The following is a 17,866-nucleotide window of genomic DNA, read 5'->3' on the forward strand; positions in this document are numbered from 1 at the left end:
TGGCAGCAGGCCTGCTGCAAGTCGTGGCGGTGTCACCAACTCCTCTGCAGAGCCATGCATTCCATGCTTGGCACAATCGAGTACAGGTTGGGGATTGCCTTTTGTGAAAAGAAATTTCGTCCGGGTACCTTCCACTGTGGTGTCCCAATAGCTACAAATTTTTTGAATGCCTCAGACTCCACCAGCTTGTATGGTAAAAGCTGGCGGGCTAATAGTTCAGACAAGCCAGCTGTCAGACGCTGGGCAAGGGGGTGACTTTCTGACATTGGCTTCTTATGCTCAAACATGTCCTTGACAGACACCTGACTGTGGGCAGATGAGCGGGAACTGCTCAAGGCGAGAGACGGAGTGGCGGATGGTTGAGAGGGGGCAAGGAGGACAGCAGTGGTTGACGTGGCTGAAGATGCTGGACCAGGAGGAGGATGGCGGCTTTGAGTTTGTGTGCTGCTTGTACTCATGTGTTGATCCCATAGGCGTTTGTGATGTGCGATCATGTGCCTACGCAAAGCAGTTGTACCTAGTTGGGTGTGTTGGACTTCCCACGACTTTCTTTTGGCACAAGTTGCAAATGGCATCGCTGTTGTCAGAGGCAGACACACAAAAAAAATTCCACACTGCTGAGCTCTTCAATGACGGCATTCTGGTGGTGGACACAGCATGCGTTGATTGGCGTGCTGTCGGGCTGACCCCAGGTGCCGATGCATGCTGTCTGACTGTGCCACTAGCTCCTTGTGACGACCTCCCCCTGCTTCCAACTCGTCTCCTCCTCCTCTCTGTCTCCCCATCTGAACTTTCGCCCTGTTCTTCTTTTTGCCAAGTGGGCACCCACGTGACATCCATGGACGCATCGTCATCATCAACCACTTCACTTGTATCTGACAACTCAGCAAAGGAAGCAGCAGCGGGTACAACACCATCATCACCGTACGTCCATGTGTGTAATGCTGCCTGACTGAGACATATCCCTGTTATCTACATCCTCTGGCAATAATGGTTGCGCATCACTCATTTCTTCAAACGGATGTGTAAATAACTCCTCTGACAGATAAAGTGAAGCGGCTGTGGTGCTAGTGTTGGTGGTGGCGGCAGGCGGGTGAGTGGTATCTTGAGAGGTGCCCGAAGCTAAGCTGGAGGAGGATGGTGCGTCAAGGTTCCGAGTGGACGCTGTCGAAGATTGGGTGTCCTGTGTTAGCCAGTCAACTATGTCCTCAGAAGTTTTCAAGTTCAGGGTATGTGGCCTCTGAAAATTGGGCATTATTCTAGGACAAAAGGGAATCACAGCACCACGACCACGACAGCCCCTGCGTGGTGGCCTGCCTCTGCCTGTCATTTTTTGGGGATTAGTGGTACTATGCGTGCAAGCTACTGTGAGACCAGATATGAGTGGCAATGTGCACTGGCAGAGGTTGGCAGAGTACACTGTAGGCCTGACACCCGCTTGAAGACAACTAACTGCTATTCAATCTATAACAGTGAAAAATGTTTTTTGGTTTTAAATGCACGCTATTGTGACACCAGATATGAGTGGCAATGTGCACTGGCAGAGGTTGGCAGAGTACACGCTGTAGGCCTGACACACCCGCTTGAAGACAACTAACTGCTATTCCATCTATAACAGTGAAAAAAGTTTTTGGGTTTTAAATGCACGCTATTGTGACACCAGATATGAGTGGCAATGTGCACTGGCAGAGGTTGGCAGAGTACACGCTGTCGGCCTCACACCCGCTTGAAGACAACTAACTGCTATTCAATCTATAACAGTGAAAAATGTTTTTGGGTTTTAAATGCACGCTATTGTGACACCAGATATGAGTGGCAATGTGCACTGGCAGAGGTTGGCAGAGTACACGCTGTTGGCCTGACACACAGACGCTTGCAGACAACTAACTGCTATTCAAGCTATAACAGTGAAAAAAAAATGTTTGTTTTTAAATGCACGCTATTGTGACACCAGATATTAGTGGCACTATGCACTGGCAGAGGTTTGCAGAGTAGATGCTGTAGGCCTGACACACACGCTTGAAGACAACTAACTGCTATTCAATCTATAACAGTGAAAAAAATGTTTTGTTTTAAATGCACGCTATTGTGACACCAGATGTGAGTGGCACTGTGCACTGGCAGAGGTTGGCAGAGTACACGCTGTAGGCCTGACACACAGACGCTTGCAGACAACTAACTGCTATTCAATCTATTACAGTGAAAAAATTTTTTTTTTTTAAATGCAAGCTATTGTGACACCAGAAATGAGTGGTGGCACTGGGCAAGTGGGCACAGTATCCACTGTGAGCCTGACACAGTAGCTGGCAGGCAGGCAACTGCAATTAGATTACACAGGAAAAAAAAGCAGACTGATGTTCTAGCCCTAAACAAGGCTTTTTGGGGTTCTGTCCTTACAGCAGAGATCAGATGAGTCCTTCAGGACTGTAGTGGACACTGAATACACTAGCCTAGCTATTCATTTCCCTATCAAATGAGCAGCAGCTACACTTTCCCTCCTCTATCTAAGAATGCAGCTTCAGAATGAATCTAAAATGGATGCTGTACAGGAGTTGGGAGGGTCTGGAAGGGAGGGTCTGCTGCTGATTGGCTGGAATGTGTCTGCTGACTGTGAGGCACAGGGTCAAAGTTTACTCAATGATGACGAATAGGGGGCGGATCGAGCATGTGTTCGCCCGCCGTGGCGAACGCGAACACGCTATGTTCGCCAGGAACTATTCGCCAGCGAACAGTTCGGTACATCACTATTGGTGAACCTCAAGGCTTCTTAAGATAATCTGCTAGGTTCTTATAAATTGATATGAAAACAACCACAATAGTCAACAGTAAATAACAAACTAAAATTAATACAATAACCACGCGTCGTGATTTACTTGATAAATAATTCATTCTTTGGTTTAATCCTTTAAGAACCAGGACTTAAATTCCTGTAGATCATGACATGTCTGGAAAATGACTGGTGTCAAAGTGCCTTAAAACGCACACAATTTTTTGTTACTTAGATCAAAAATTACTAAATAAGTTGCTAAAAAAAAAATAACTTCTGAAATTATTCATTTAGTTTTCTCTCTGCTCTTTATTCGCCATTCTCCAACTGAAATCAGACATATTTATTGTAACAAAGAAATAGCTGACCCAAATTTTATTCAAAATTGTAACATGCACTATAGAAAAATTATAGGCAAATACAAAATACCTCCAGGCCTCTCGAATCAAGAGAAGTTAACTGTGCATTGCAGCACTGAGATGGATAGTTATTCGGCTAATAATTGCTGACGATACTCTACAGGATTTACTCTCTGTTTATACAGCAAGGAATTACCATCCATGAGAATTTATGAGAAAATGAGAAAGCCTGCCTTTGTAATGTTTAGTCTGAGTGTCAGAGAGGAAAATATGGAGCTAAATAGGATTAAGTAGGAAAGAAAAATGGGCAGTTATATTGCATCTAATACGAAAGTGCATCAGCTCTTGAAAGCTCGGCAATTATGCAAGAGAACACCCACATCGCCCACTCTATAATCTGTTTGTTTAATAACAGTAACGTGATTTATTTTGGAGGATCTATGAATTTCTGAGTAGGCTCTGGCTTTCAGCCACTTTAATAAGAAGTACCGTGGTGTGCATGCAGAGAGCACTGAATGGCAAGATTATGCCAGTAAATATTAAGCCAATTAGAGGAGGGTATTTATACACAAATGGAAACAGAGAACTCAATGTAGAAAAATTAACATGCAATAACATTAAGCAGTATTCTTCTAAGAAGCATCATAAAATATTATTCTACATACAACTGCCATCCCCTATGACATCAGATGGTCTTATTTAATAAAGTGAGAGTGCATATCAAAGCATTGACCGTAGCTTTTTGTGGTCAGATGTCATGTTTATAGTAGTTATTATTAATTATACTTAACCTCTATTTCCTTTTTGTTTTTATTTTAACATATGGGAGATTATTCATTGAATAGACTTTGACATCCTAACTTAACCTTATTATAGGCGTAGATATACTCAGCATGATGGCAAAAACCAGTCCCAATGGAATGCTAATAGGATTACTTTTTACTTGTGCCATTGGAGGATATTTGTCTATTTTCTTTCAGCTTGTCTGGTAATCTACGAATAAATAAATGTTTGCATTCTGCATCATTACAATATAACACTGTTGCATTCTATTTCGTTTCCAGCAGGCCTGGACTGGCCATCAGGCAAACCGGGCAAATTCCAGGTGGGCCGCGATGGCCATGAGCAGAGGCTGGTGGAAGAGATCAAGGGATCTACCCGACCGACCCCTTTAGGGCTGGTGCTGCCTGACCTCTGGCCCATAGAGGGAGCTCTGTGCGGTGGGGAGATCAAAGATCTCTCTCACCAGCCTGCACACTGATGCATAGTGCAGTCCCTGTGCACATGGTCTACACCTGTCAAGGGGTGTAGACTAGATACTTCTTCCACTAGACTATCAGGGAAACTAATTCCTGCCAAGGATCAAGGTAAGGAAGAGGGAAGGGGGAGTAAACTGCATTTAAAAAAATAAATAAATAATGAATTAGAAATTTAAGGGTTTTTTTTTGCCCCATGTTCGCCTCTCACCCAGCAGACCCTGACCCCCAACCCAGCAGACCCTGCCCCCCACCAAGCAGCCCCTGTCCCTCCCTCTCACACAGCAGCCCCATGCCTCCCTTCTCACACAGCAGCCTCATGCCCCCCAGCTCACCCAGCAGCCCCATGTCCCCTCTTTTATACCCTGTAGCCCCTGTCTCCCCATCTCACCCAGCAGCCCCATGTCCCCCCTCTCACCCAGTAGCCATTTATCCACTCTCATTCCCTGCATCCCGTCTCCCCTTCTCACCAAGCAGCCCCTGTCTCCCCCTCTCATCAAGCGGCCCCTGTCCCCCCCTCTCACCAAGCTGCCCGTCTCCCCCTCTCACCCAGCAGCCCCATGTCCCCTCTCATACCCTGCATCCGCTGTCTCACCCAGCAGTCCCTGACCCTCCAGCCAGCAGGCCCTCTCCCCACCTCTCACCCAGCAGCCCCTGTCCCCACCTCTCACCCCCACGACAAGAGGCTGGCAAATGCCTCTCGGTAAATACACCGCTGCACACACATCGCCTATCACCCCCACGCTTCACGTGGACGGCACTGAGGGATATTAAACAAATATGCCCACTTTGAGAGGCATGAATATCATTGGTGATGACACAACATGTACCCTCTCGGGCAACACTACTCCTAGGGCTACTCTGCCTATGCCGGGGCTGAAGTTTTGTCCCAGTCCGTCCCTGGTTACCAGCTACTCTTTTAAAAACATATATTTTTACTTGTATTATTCATAAATTCTATTCATTTTATTTGTAGAGCAACCTTACTTTTATGGTTTATCGATATTCTGTCAGTTAACTATGTCAGCTCAGACGGTAAAGACCCGGCAGTGGCAAACGGTTCTTAAATGATTTGACAGAGCGTCGGGCCATGCCAGGTGACTCCTGGTACCATACCCACTATAGGGTACTATAGTGCCTTTAAGCACAATATATGACATTTCATAAAAAGTTATTAGCGCGTTCTATTGATCAAACTCTAATAATTGTCCCTTAGCTCCAGCTATAGTGCTCTATCGTGTAGACTTTACACAGAGAAAAGTCCATTGTTTTATTTAATTTCTTTATTGATACAATACCTTAAGCAAGGAATAAGATGTATGCTTGACTGGGTTACTTGAGAGCCACATCTGATTTTCTCTTCCAGCAAATCAGGAAGGAAGTTTTACTAAAATCAGTAAGATTTAATTAGTAGGCAAAGAGTTGTTTACAGAGTAAATAAAGACAGGTCTCAACATTACCTATCCTATCTCCTGGTAAACTTTGTAGTTATTTAAAAAAACATAAAGTGAGACTACAGGTTAAACCATGAAAATGTCCATATATATTAATTACGAACTGCTTCTCTAGTAGTGACTATCTGGTAATTGCTACATATATCACTTTTTGTGGTTTGCTCTAGAGGAAAAAGTTTTGAGGTTAAATGGACTTGTGTTTGTGTTTACCCAGGTGTGTTTAATCGGAGACTGCGTTGGAGGAATTTTGGGGTTTGATGCACTTTGTCACAGTGCCAAGACACCGGGAGAGAGTCAGAACACCAGCAGGAGAGGAAGCGACAGTAGCATACAGGTAAAGGATGAGTTCTGGACTCATTTATTTTAAATTCTTTAAAGACATACTGTATGTGGCTTCATAGCTACACACAGAAACAAACAGTTTAAGTTTTTTTTTTTTATAGTGCATTGGTAAACATACAGAGCTGGTATAGACATTTCTGCAGAAGCATGTACAATAGTAGTGGATATAGATTTGGTAGAAAAGTCAAAGAAAAACATTGCACTTTTTAAAATAATAAGCAAGATAAGTGAGTTAATACAATGGGCTAGCTAATAATTAAGACATGCTGAACTATGATAGTAAGAAATTTAGTAGCAATGCCCCTGGGTACTGGTCATAATAGAAAAGGATAAGGGAGAGAACAGGAATTCCTGCACTAACAAGATGATACTAGTAGATGAGCAGTCAAGAATGCTTGGTTTTATCCAATGCCACATATAGGCCTTTTGCTATAGCCAGCCACACTGCCTGGTAGGATAGCAACTCTCCATCAAAAACAGTTCTGCAAGAATTGCCACATTCTAAGGTCAGGATCAGTGGGAGTGCTGCTGTGCCAGGATTCTTCACCCTCTTGGGCCCGATTCTAACAGATGATGTAGGTCTCCGGATCATGTTAAGGATGACTAGGCTTGTTACTCCAGAGTCTGAGGAAGCGTTAGCGGGTATAATGGCGTATTCAGTGAGGCAAAGCCGTTCGCCGCCGCAGCTTCCTTCGCCTCGATCTGTGCTGCTCTGCTGGGGGGGGACATGGGAGATTCATAGTCGGGTGGTGCAGAGCCGTGGGACGGCTCTGGGGCGCCACAATGCTGTCAGCAGGAGTGGAGGTAAGCCCCTTTCCAGAGAGTTTCTCCCAGAACGAAGTGCAGATGCGATCAAATGCCATTAGGAATGTATCCACAAGTGTAGGTGGCAGGGAGTCAGGCATGGTTACAGGCCCAGACAGGGAGGTCATTTTGGAAGTCAGGCCTCAACTCTCTGGTTCCAGGTGGATGTACCAAGATACCTGTGGGGACCGGGATATCTCCCACCAGTCCAAAAGCAGGGGAACAGGGCTCAATGCCTGCAAGCTCCAGGTCAAGGGGCGGGGTCGGCCGCCTCCCTGTCCTCAAGTGTAACCACACGCCGCAGGTAGGTCTGTCACAGGCTGTGTCCACTAGCTGCAGGCAGCCTTGTATCAGATGAGTAGCAGAGTGTTCCCCAAGGTAGAGACAGAAATTTGTCCAAATAAAGTAAGCAATAAAGTCCAATTTTAGGCTTATAATGAGGATTACCCTGAGGAGCTGAAGCACTATGTGACTGACTCGGCTGTTGGGCCCCGCCCCCAGTTTAAGATTTATTTTGATCACATTGGGAATATATACTAAATAATGTCTACTAGAGAGAACCTGGCATAGGTCTTGATTGCATACGCATTCTAAATGATTTCACACTGCAAGAAACATTTCCAAATTATTTATCTAAAGAAGTCACTATTAACATCTATAGGATGTTTTGTAGATAAATAATTGTGAAAGTTTTTCTGACAGTATTGAATCATTTAGAAAGATGATTAAATTGAGGCCACAATTGTTTGTATTGTTTACCGTACGAACCACTACTTCATCCTACTTGGCAATCAATGAATAAGAGTTACCCACAAAGAAAGCTTAAAGGACCAATATAGTGTCAGGAAAACAAACTCGTTTTCCTGGCTCTATAGGGTCTTTAGGTCCCCCCACTCTCTGGGTCCCCCTCCCACCGGGCTGAAGGGGGAGGAAGGGGTTAAATTCTTACCTTTCTCCATTGCCGGGCTCCCTTGGCGCTGGGGACTCTTCTCTCTCTTCCGGTGTCATTGAGCTGAAGTGGTCTGGGTGCCTATAGAGGTCCTTTAAGAAGAGCTTGTAATAAGGTAGGTTCCCCAAGGGGTCAGTGCAAGAACTATAGGTTTCTGTTTAGCAGTGATGCCTCTCCAATTTGTCAATATGTTTTAGGCTGCAAGCAAGAAGTCATACTTTTATAGTTGTAAAGGGCCCCAACAAAGATTTTACCTGGCTATATCGTTGATTATTATGACTAGCACTAAACTATTGCTACGGTTTACATTGGCAACGTGACTTTTGTTCAAGGTGATGAAACATGTATCTTTGCAACATAGTAACGGGCCAGCTGTGCCGCTGTGCCATTGCGCATGAACAGAGCTGACTGTTTGTGCAAGGAGACTATGATTGACATGCATCTTAAAAAGAAAATGTTGCTTGTTAGGATTTTTAATACAATGTTTACTTCACACAGTAGCCCCATGCCCCCCCCTTAATCTGTATTTGTGAGATATGGAAGATAAAATTAATTGCGGAAAATGACAAGAGTCTACCTTCGAAATTAGTGCCTCTATATTGGCTCTCGGTCAATTATTTTAACCTATGTCCTTTGCACCTGGCAGTGAGCAGAGAGAGCTAGATAAATACAAGAATAGTGTTTCCTGGTTGTGCTTGGACTGAACCAGATTTTGATGTAAATTGCAAAAGAAAGCACAGCATCATATGAAAAAGGTTAAGAAAATTCATTGATGGTTTTCAATTGTGCAATATCCAAAGAAGTGATAGTTCTTGTCATATCACACGTAGGACTTGCCTAGCTAAGTATTTATACATAGAAGATATGCCAGTGTTCCATTTGATTATATATAAAGTGGTGTGGAACGCATTAAAATTTCTGTAGTGCCTCCAAATCTGGATGGACTATTTCCAATGTGTCGATAATAAGGAAGAAAGTTGGACAGAACACATATTGATGGTGTTTATGAAGATTTTATCTTACAAGTGTTACGTTTGAAAACTATGGGGGAGGACAAGATTAGCTGAAATATATATAAAAAAAAAAAAAAAAGATATAGTAGCTACATATTTATAGCAAACAGCTGAATGTCAAAGGTGTATATCTCTGACTGTTATTATTAAAGTGACATTCCAGACACCTAAGGTACTTTAGCATGCTTTAAGCTTAAAATGCAGATTTCAATAGAAATTGGAACTTTTATAAATTAAAGGCACACTATAGGGTCAGGAACACAAACATGTATTCCTAACCCTATAGTGTTTAATCCACCATTTCAGTGGCTTTCCCCCCCTTAGCCCCCTTAGAAAAGGTGAAAACTCACCTATTTTCCTGCTCCCGATCCGCCTCCTTGGTAACATCATTGGATTGGCAGATTTTCCACTTGGCAAGGAGGTGGGGTGGGAGAAGAGCGTGGAGATGCTGAACGGTCTGAAGTGTGGCCACTTGGAGGTGCCCCTGGGGGATTATGTAAGCACTTACTTTTCTCTGAAAAGGCAGTGTTTGCATTAAAATGCCTGAAGTCAATGATTATACTCACCCAAACAACTACATTAAGCTCTAGTTGTTCTGGTGACTATTGTGTCCCTTTAATTTTGTTACATCCCCCAGGCTGTCAATCAGTCAAGTGGTTCTGTTACTTCCTGGTTTTTTAGCTTAGTGGAGCTTAACTCAATAGGCAGACAACTGCATCGAGCACCTGCTTTGTTAAGACTTCTCATTGAGCAGCAGTGAAAAGTCTGGGCTAGGGGAGAAGGGGAGGGCTTGCAAAGTCTGCAGACAATAGATTTGTAGTTTGTAGATATACCTCCAATGAAAAATGCATCATTAAATGTGTGAATGTTTTCATTGGGAGATTTCCACTAGATTGTTTAAAAAAAAACATATTGTTTGTTCCTTTAATATTATTTATACTTTCTTTCATCAGCTTCTTAAATTCTATGTTATGTTTTTAAGTAATTTAAAAATAGGTTGAGAGAAACTCCAGTCCGTGTCCCTTTAATGGCATTAAAATAGAAATAAACATTCACAATAACAGGTGCCTCAGGCCTGTTAGAAGTGCACATTGCAAATTCCAGACGTGATAGGGCTTCACACAAGATATTCTTGAATATTTTAAAGGGCACATAGGAAATGGCAGGCATGTCAGATGCTTACAAAACAGATGTCAGGCTAGATATCTGTGCACACTAGAGATACAATGAATCACTATTTGTAACTGTTTCAAATACTAAGTCTCTAACAAGTTTCTCAATCACTGTCAAAAAAAAGCCTTAACAGTGATTATCTATCTGCATGACCACAGTATTATCAAGACCTAAAAGGGAATATTTTGTGTCCTCATCCTTATATATTTTTTTTCATAAATCATGTTTATTAAACATATCAAACATTCGATCTCTGATAAGCCACAGGTTCAACAGCTTCCTTTCTTCACTTTCACTGACAAACAACAGGATCCAAATGGCAAGCATGAGATCTGCCCACTTAACTTCTTCAGAAAATTGCACCTTATTCCTGTAGTTTATGTAGTTTATCATGAGCTAACGATAGCATAATGCTCCGTTTGTACATTTTATACTTTGTATATTGCACTGACACTGCAATATCCTTTGGCTAATGTTCATCATTTTATGGCCTGGACAGATTTCCTGATTGCTTTGCCAGGTGTAATGCTACAGTTTACCCATAGTCCATTATTAATGGTAGGTTATTTTGGTAGGTTTGTAACTTTCTATGCATAAACTGCATTAAGTGACAAAGGTAGAATCGAAAAAGTGGAGACGCTTGATAAAGGCTCAGAGAAGAGTAAAAACGTTGTCTCCACTTTTTTTTTTTTTCAATTTATGTTTTTATTAGAGTTTGGATATTCATGGTATAGCTTTGCCATAATATACAGGTGATAGTAAGATTTAAGCATCAGTAAAATTACAACAACAACAGCTTAAAATTTTCTGTGCTATAGAATGACGGGTGTCGGCATGACTAAGTCTACATTTAACGTCAGATTATAATAATAATAACAAACATCTGTTGGGGATGCATTTGAAAAAGTTTAAGTGGAGATTAGGTGAGTGTTCAGGCGGTGTCGGCTCTTGCGCTATTTGCGCCCCAGCTGGTCATCCATGCGGGGTCCGAGGGCATGCGTGCAGCTACTGTGTGGTGAGGTTTGAGAACGTCTCTTGGTCAGTTTCGATATGTACATATGTTTCACCGGACCCAGATTACTATTGGGAGTACGCTGCGACACTGTGTCTCTTTCTTCAGAGTCTGGCCCGTCAGGATCTGGGAGGTGCAGCTGGCGAAGGAATTCCTTTTGGTCGTCTTTAGATGTCAGGGTGAGCGTCTGGTTTCCCCGTGGTACCTCCAGGGTTCCATCTGCTCCCCACCTGTATCTTACACCTGCTTCTCGTAGTTGTTTGGCCGCTGGTGCTAGCTGCCTCCGTTCCGCGAGTACTGCGAATGGTAAGTCCCCATAAAGGGCCACCGTGCTGCCATCCATTTGCACAGTGCCCATGTCTCTTGAACGGGACATAATTGCGGAGCGGGTCACCATGTCCTTTGTGACCACTATAGTGTCTCTGGTTGCGTTTTCGGGAGCCGTTGCAGCCTTCCGGATACGAAATGCTGATACTATGGCTGTGGGATCAGTGCCTCCTTTAAGGCCCATTGTAGTCAATAGGCGGTGAATGTAGGGTAGTAATTGCTCTCCTTCTATATTGTCCGGTATCCCCCTGAGGCGTATATTCCGCCTTCTGTGTCGAGCTTCCATTGTGGTGATAGTCCGAGTGAGTTTCTGGACCTGTGAGGAGAGGGTCAGCATTGTGTCTTGGGAGTTTTGTTTCTGCTGGTCCCTTGCTCTTTCTCTAGTTTCCAGTGCTGTGAGCCTTTGCTGGATGTCCCCCACCTCTTTCTGTGTGCTTAGTATATCAGCCTTCCACACCTCTCTCATTTCTTGTAAGAGGTCCCTAATGTCTCTTTTTGTGACAGGGGATGATTCTGCCTCTGATTCTGTGTCAGGGCATGGGGGTTCAGACTCTGCTGTGGGTGAAGTAAGGCTTTCCCTTTCATCTTGGGAATCCTCCTCCTCGCTGCTGACTGCGGCCGCCATCTTGGCGGCTGCCTGTGGAGTAGGCCTTGAAAATGATAGCCTAATATCGGACATTGTGGGTGTTTCTGGCTGGCGACTTTTTTTATTTTATCGCCCCATTTGTGTCTCTGTGCGGGTGGCGTGTGTGTGTGGCCGATTTCGGGAGCCGGTTGTCGGGTAAGTGCTTACTTTAGTTTATGCCGGTACGGAGCTCCACACATTCACGTCTGTTTCTCTCGGCAGTCGGCCACGCCCCCGTCTCCACTTTTTTGTTCCTAATAGAAGACTTAATTTTAGAAGAAACCTTGGGTGTGCCTGAATATTTATAGTTTCTCCCATTTGATGTCTCCTGCGATTGGCCCTCCCTTTCTGGAACTTTTGCAGGAAGTATTTCTCCTTTTTTAATGTGGGCATTATACTCTTGTTTTCTTGCAAACAAAGATAGAATCAGTGAGATTTTCTTTTATATTAATGATAATCACGTCTTCCTTTTTTCTAAATATAATATGATATAGAGACTAGAAAGTCCCGTTATGATATTTTCTGCCGAAACACTGCCAGTTCCTGACCCACACAATTTGAGCATGATAAGGGTAAAGAAGCAGTATAGTATAGTTTTCCTCTAGTCTTTTAAGTTCATTCCAATATCGCCATAAAATGAACGTCACTACATTTCTCATGCTACTTGGGAACAGGCAAATGTTGCAGGGGATTTAAAGGACAGCGATCACCTAATAACTATTTTCTAATATAATAATCATTTCATCAAGTTTTAAAAGGAAATATATATATATTTTTAATGAAATATATGTAACAAAAAGCATCCCTACCTTTAGTATCTGATAGGATCCTTCAGCTACCTTGGACAGAAGCTGGGAAAACTAAGAGACTACATGTCTGTTTTACAACACTGTCTGGCTAAATGAGCATGTATATGACTGGAGGATCTGTCATATACTAAACCAGGAAAGGGCAATAAGACTGCCAAACCATCAGGGGTAATGGAGAGGACCCACGTGTAGAGCCATGTATCACAAAACAATAGTAAGAAAATGACTCTCAAAAATAAGAGTCTTTATAAATGATGGAAATAAGACAATCCCACCAATTTTATTTTTGCAAAACATATGATTGGCTAAAGCTAGAGAAGTGCTTTCTAAGATATAATAACAGCCAGCTATCCACTGTGACCTTTATACATCAGCACCCTAATTCGAAGAGGCATTTACTGATGATTTAGGCCCTGAAATAGTCACAGCTAAAACCCAGCATGAAGCATACATTGTAAAATTCTCAAATTGATTGAGAATCGGATGATTGAGCAAACGATTAAGCAAATCTGTAATTGTTTTAGGAAATATTTAATTCATACATTTGGTTATTATTTTTTACAAAATATGGTATAAAAAAGGAAAATGTGATTATGCATTCTAGCACGTCTAAAATCCACTAATAATTTACACATGAAAACGCTCAAACATTCTTCCGTTACATAATTATATATTATACTAGTGCTATGTTCCTTAAGGATTATTTCCAATATCATTTTATTGGTACTTGTGTGCAATACATTTTTAAAAATTCTTTCCCAAATGTGATCAAGTATCCATGAGCTTGACTTCAACTTCCCTGTGTGGGCCTTTACTACCCATGAGTGAACAACACACAGTGCTTTTTCATGGTTTAGGTGATATCACTCTCCTTACCGTAAAACACAACATTGTATAGTGCAGCACTAATGAAAAAGATGTTTGCATGCAGCATAGGTGGTTTCATATACACAAAAGGAAACAGAAAAATATATAATAGTTAAATACTGTTTGAGTGAATATCACAGAAAAATATATAATTGGAAATGTTCACAATTAAAGAGCCTTTTGAACGTTTTGGCTCTGCACGTGCAGGCTTTCTGTGCCATTATGGTAGCAACAACAACCCTCTTCTGTGTATCCCTTTAAGAACTCCGATGGAATATATGCAGAGTGGAAGACACAAAGTGCAGAAATATAGTGCCGTATATCCAAACATTGGAAATGCAGTCTATACATATAGTAAAAACTGCTCAACTTATTCAGGAGCCTATAAAATACTGGATCCAAGTGTTTGCATGTGATGCCAATTCTATTTCATAGGCTCCTGAATAAGGTGAGCAATTCTTACTATATGTATAGACTGCATTTCTAATGTTTGGATATACTGCACTATATTTCTGCACTTTGTGTCTTCTACTCTGCGTATATTCCATCGGAGTTCTTAAAGGGAAACACAGAAGATGGTTGTTGTTGCCACCATAAAGGCAAAGAAAGCCTGCACGTTCAGAGCCAAAACGTTCAAAAGGCTCTTTAACTGTGAGCATTTCCGATTATGTATTTTTTCTGTGTTATTCACTCAAACTGTATTTAACTATTATATATTTTTATGTTTCCTTTTGTATATAAGAAACCACTTATGCTGCATAACCCTATGGGTGAGCTTTGACTTGTTTGCATGCAAACATCTTTTTCAATAGCACTGCACTATACACTGTTGTGTTTTATGGTAAGGAGAGTGATATCACCTAAGCACTGAAAAAACACTGTGTGTTGTTCACTGTTTAATTTGTGGAGATTAATAGGAGTACCCATATAGTGCTAAAGCTCCTAACATTTATTTTAAGTTTAAATTGTAAGCGCTTGTACAATTCTCACAAATCTTCTTTATATTCTTTACTACACGAGCTTAAAATAAAAAGCCTTAACATTGGCATTCAATTACCATAATAATATATCTCACGCTCTTATCCCTGACTTCCAAGTACAATGGACATTCTCACCCTAACCTCTACTCAATTCCCCGCTATCAATCCTCATTTTAATCTAATCTCATGTTGTTCGTTTTTGGTAGTGACTCTTGAAAACAATCTTTACAAGCTGCCACACATGTATTGATCCTCTGTTCAATGTATGTGTCACGTGTGCGTTCACTGTCCTAACTGTAAGTTTTCTGAAGCAGGGATTTCTGGAATCAAACTGAAGATGACCCTTAATGCATTATATAAATTATCGGAGGGGGGGGATAAAAAATGTAAATAATAAAAGTATAAACATAAAGTTCCTGCATTTGCTGTAAATTCCCAAGCTTTGAAGTTTCTCAACTTCTGCCGTGAGCTCTGCCCTGACTTACAACTGCCAATTACCCGTCTTAAGGTTTGATGGCATTGCTTCCTTCTTCCTATAATTCCACACACTACAGTGACTGATGGGCACAAGAGATGTTTTTTTTTTGTGGTTATTTTTTTTTTGTTCTCCATTAAAGAGCCAGCTGCTGACAAAGTCAAAAAAAATACTCTCTTTGCTTTCTGATAACATCACAAATGTCATAGTATTGGATACTCTACGTATATAATAACGGGTTGATCATGTTGGCAAACTGCATCTGTCTATGACTTCATCTCAAATCATGCATCACAAAGACACCCACGGCTTCTTAAACCTTGATGTACTTGTATAAAACCAAGGGTGTATATTCAAAGACATTCTATTAAACATGGCAACTGCAGTGTGCTATCTGGGTTATTACTCCGAGTAAGCCATAACTACCGGTTTCACATACTTTATTCAGTTCAATTGGTTATACAAATGCACCATCACTCCGCATGAGTGTCAGAATAGAACTACCTACATTTGTAATATTGCAATGTAATAAAATATCAACAATTTAAGACCTTACCTTAGTATAAATCTCAAATTATGCTAAGCTGTAATTAAATATTATTGCCAGGACACAAGAGACAGAATAAACACAAGCTCGTCTGTAGTATTTGCTTATTAATACATGTTTTGTAACCTTCGGAGATTGGTTCTCACTTTTGAAGTTTCAACTTAATTAATTACACAAGCTGCAACTTTGTTGCAAACATTTTCTTTGTTATGAACATTCAATTGCACTTCTTTTAATGTCAAGCACTGATGTCAGGATGAATTTAATCTATAATATTGACACAGGCATGCGGGTATAGTGAAGCGCAATATTGACGGTATGTATAATTAGACATGGTGCATTGAAAAGACTCACTTTCTTCTCACAATACTATTTCGTTCATTACCTTTGCTGAGGGAAAGGAAAATATAGAAGAATAAAGCACAGCCACTGAAACAGAAGTTACTTGTAATAAAGAATCAGAACATGCATAATAAGTGGCAAATATGAGCTAAATATATTTATTTGATACACGCATACAAACCACCCCATAATAACTTGACTTATGATTATATACATTACCCTCTCCAGTTAGTATATGTTTTAAAGACCCTCTCCCTATATACATTACCCTCTCTAGTTAGTACATGTTTTCATGGTATATTATGTTCTATTTAAAGAGCATGACAATATATATATACACACATTGTGCTAGCAGATGTATTGTATCAGAGAAAAAACTATTTAGAAATAAATAGATAGGTAATATTGAGCGACAGGGAGAGCAAAAGTGGTTCTTCTGAATTTCAAGCACAGCCAGTCCGACTCATCTGCTGTGGTTGCTATGGAAACCAGGCATAGGAACCCTTCAGCACTCCTGATATTTTGGAATACACCTACCATGATGCTTTGCCAGCATTATGGGTGTAAGAGCATTATAGGAGATGTAGTCCACAACCTCTGGAGTGCCAAAGGTTACCTACCCCTGCTCTAGATGATGCGTGGGAGGAAGTATAGAAACTAGGGATGGATAGAGAATATAGGACTTGCTGCTGCTCCAATAGTCCCTATGTGAATCTGGCCCTACGTTGTGTTTTATCAAGTTATATAATACCTGTAGAATATTACATATCCTATGTTCCTATTCATATACATATTAGGTGTAGATGTCTAATGGGTTAAAAAGAACAGATGGTAGTTTGCAGTTCTGTATCCTGAGCTCTGGAATGTGGATTGTGGGTTGAGGGTGTCCTTATATGGCCAAAGTTTTATTTAAAGGTTATGATGTAATTTTTTTCTATAAAAGAACAGTTGAGAAAGTACGACGCTCTCTCCGGTTGTTCCTGAATTGCTGGATATAGACGATTATATCAGAGATCTCTATCTCTTTAACATAGTTAAGAAGTACCACCTGTTAAGGTTTCGGTTTGCTTTTGGAGCAGAATATTTTTTTAGAATGTCAGATTGCGTATTACTATTTTTGGGTGATATTGAAGTATAATGAGACAAGCCATTAACCCAAGGAGATATATACATAAAAATACTCATTTCAATCACCTTCAACATGTAATCAATGGCATCTATTGGATTTATGTGTGTATGGTCCGGATACACCTCTCTATATAATTGTGAAGCTCTTTGTTGCCCTCCTATTGTCTCCCATAGTACATTCTCTTCTGTTATTTTACCTCTCATCACTTTTTTATTCATTTATATAATGTGGGGTATGATGCATTATGACAATTCTAGGTTGCAAAAGTCTAGACGGTTTCTCTAAATACATACACAAAGACAACACCAGAATGTATGTAAACAAGAAGATAAAAATGTGGAACAAAGATTGTATAGTGCAGTATAATATGTTGAACTTTTATAAATGTGCTTACTCGTAATTCAATGTACAGACAAACAACAATGGGACATTGAAATTTTCCCAGCGAGAAACACAGGTGAGCGTGGATAGTGTATGGAAATTATGGAATTTCTGAGAACATTCAGTTGAACATATTTAGATAAAATGTAAATGTAGACATACAGCAGGGTAACTAAAATTCTGAATAGCTTGTAAAGTTAGTTTAGCAAATGAGTTTTATTTTACAGTGCTTTGCTGTAAGTAGATCCCCCCCTG

General features: G+C 41.1%; 1 protein-coding gene across 1 annotated transcript in view; it reads left to right on the top strand.

Moving 5' to 3' along the window:
- PITPNM3 (PITPNM family member 3) overlaps positions 1-17,866 on the top strand; it is a 555,560-nt gene that overhangs the window by 454,841 nt on the left and 82,853 nt on the right. The window contains exon 7 of the mRNA XM_063449741.1: positions 6,051-6,170. Within this exon, the coding sequence (XP_063305811.1) occupies positions 6,051-6,170 (120 nt within the window). The remainder of the gene's footprint in view (positions 1-6,050; positions 6,171-17,866) is intronic.

This window comes from Pelobates fuscus, chromosome 1, assembly GCF_036172605.1.
Source record: "Pelobates fuscus isolate aPelFus1 chromosome 1, aPelFus1.pri, whole genome shotgun sequence".
Taxonomy (NCBI): domain Eukaryota; kingdom Metazoa; phylum Chordata; class Amphibia; order Anura; family Pelobatidae; genus Pelobates; species Pelobates fuscus.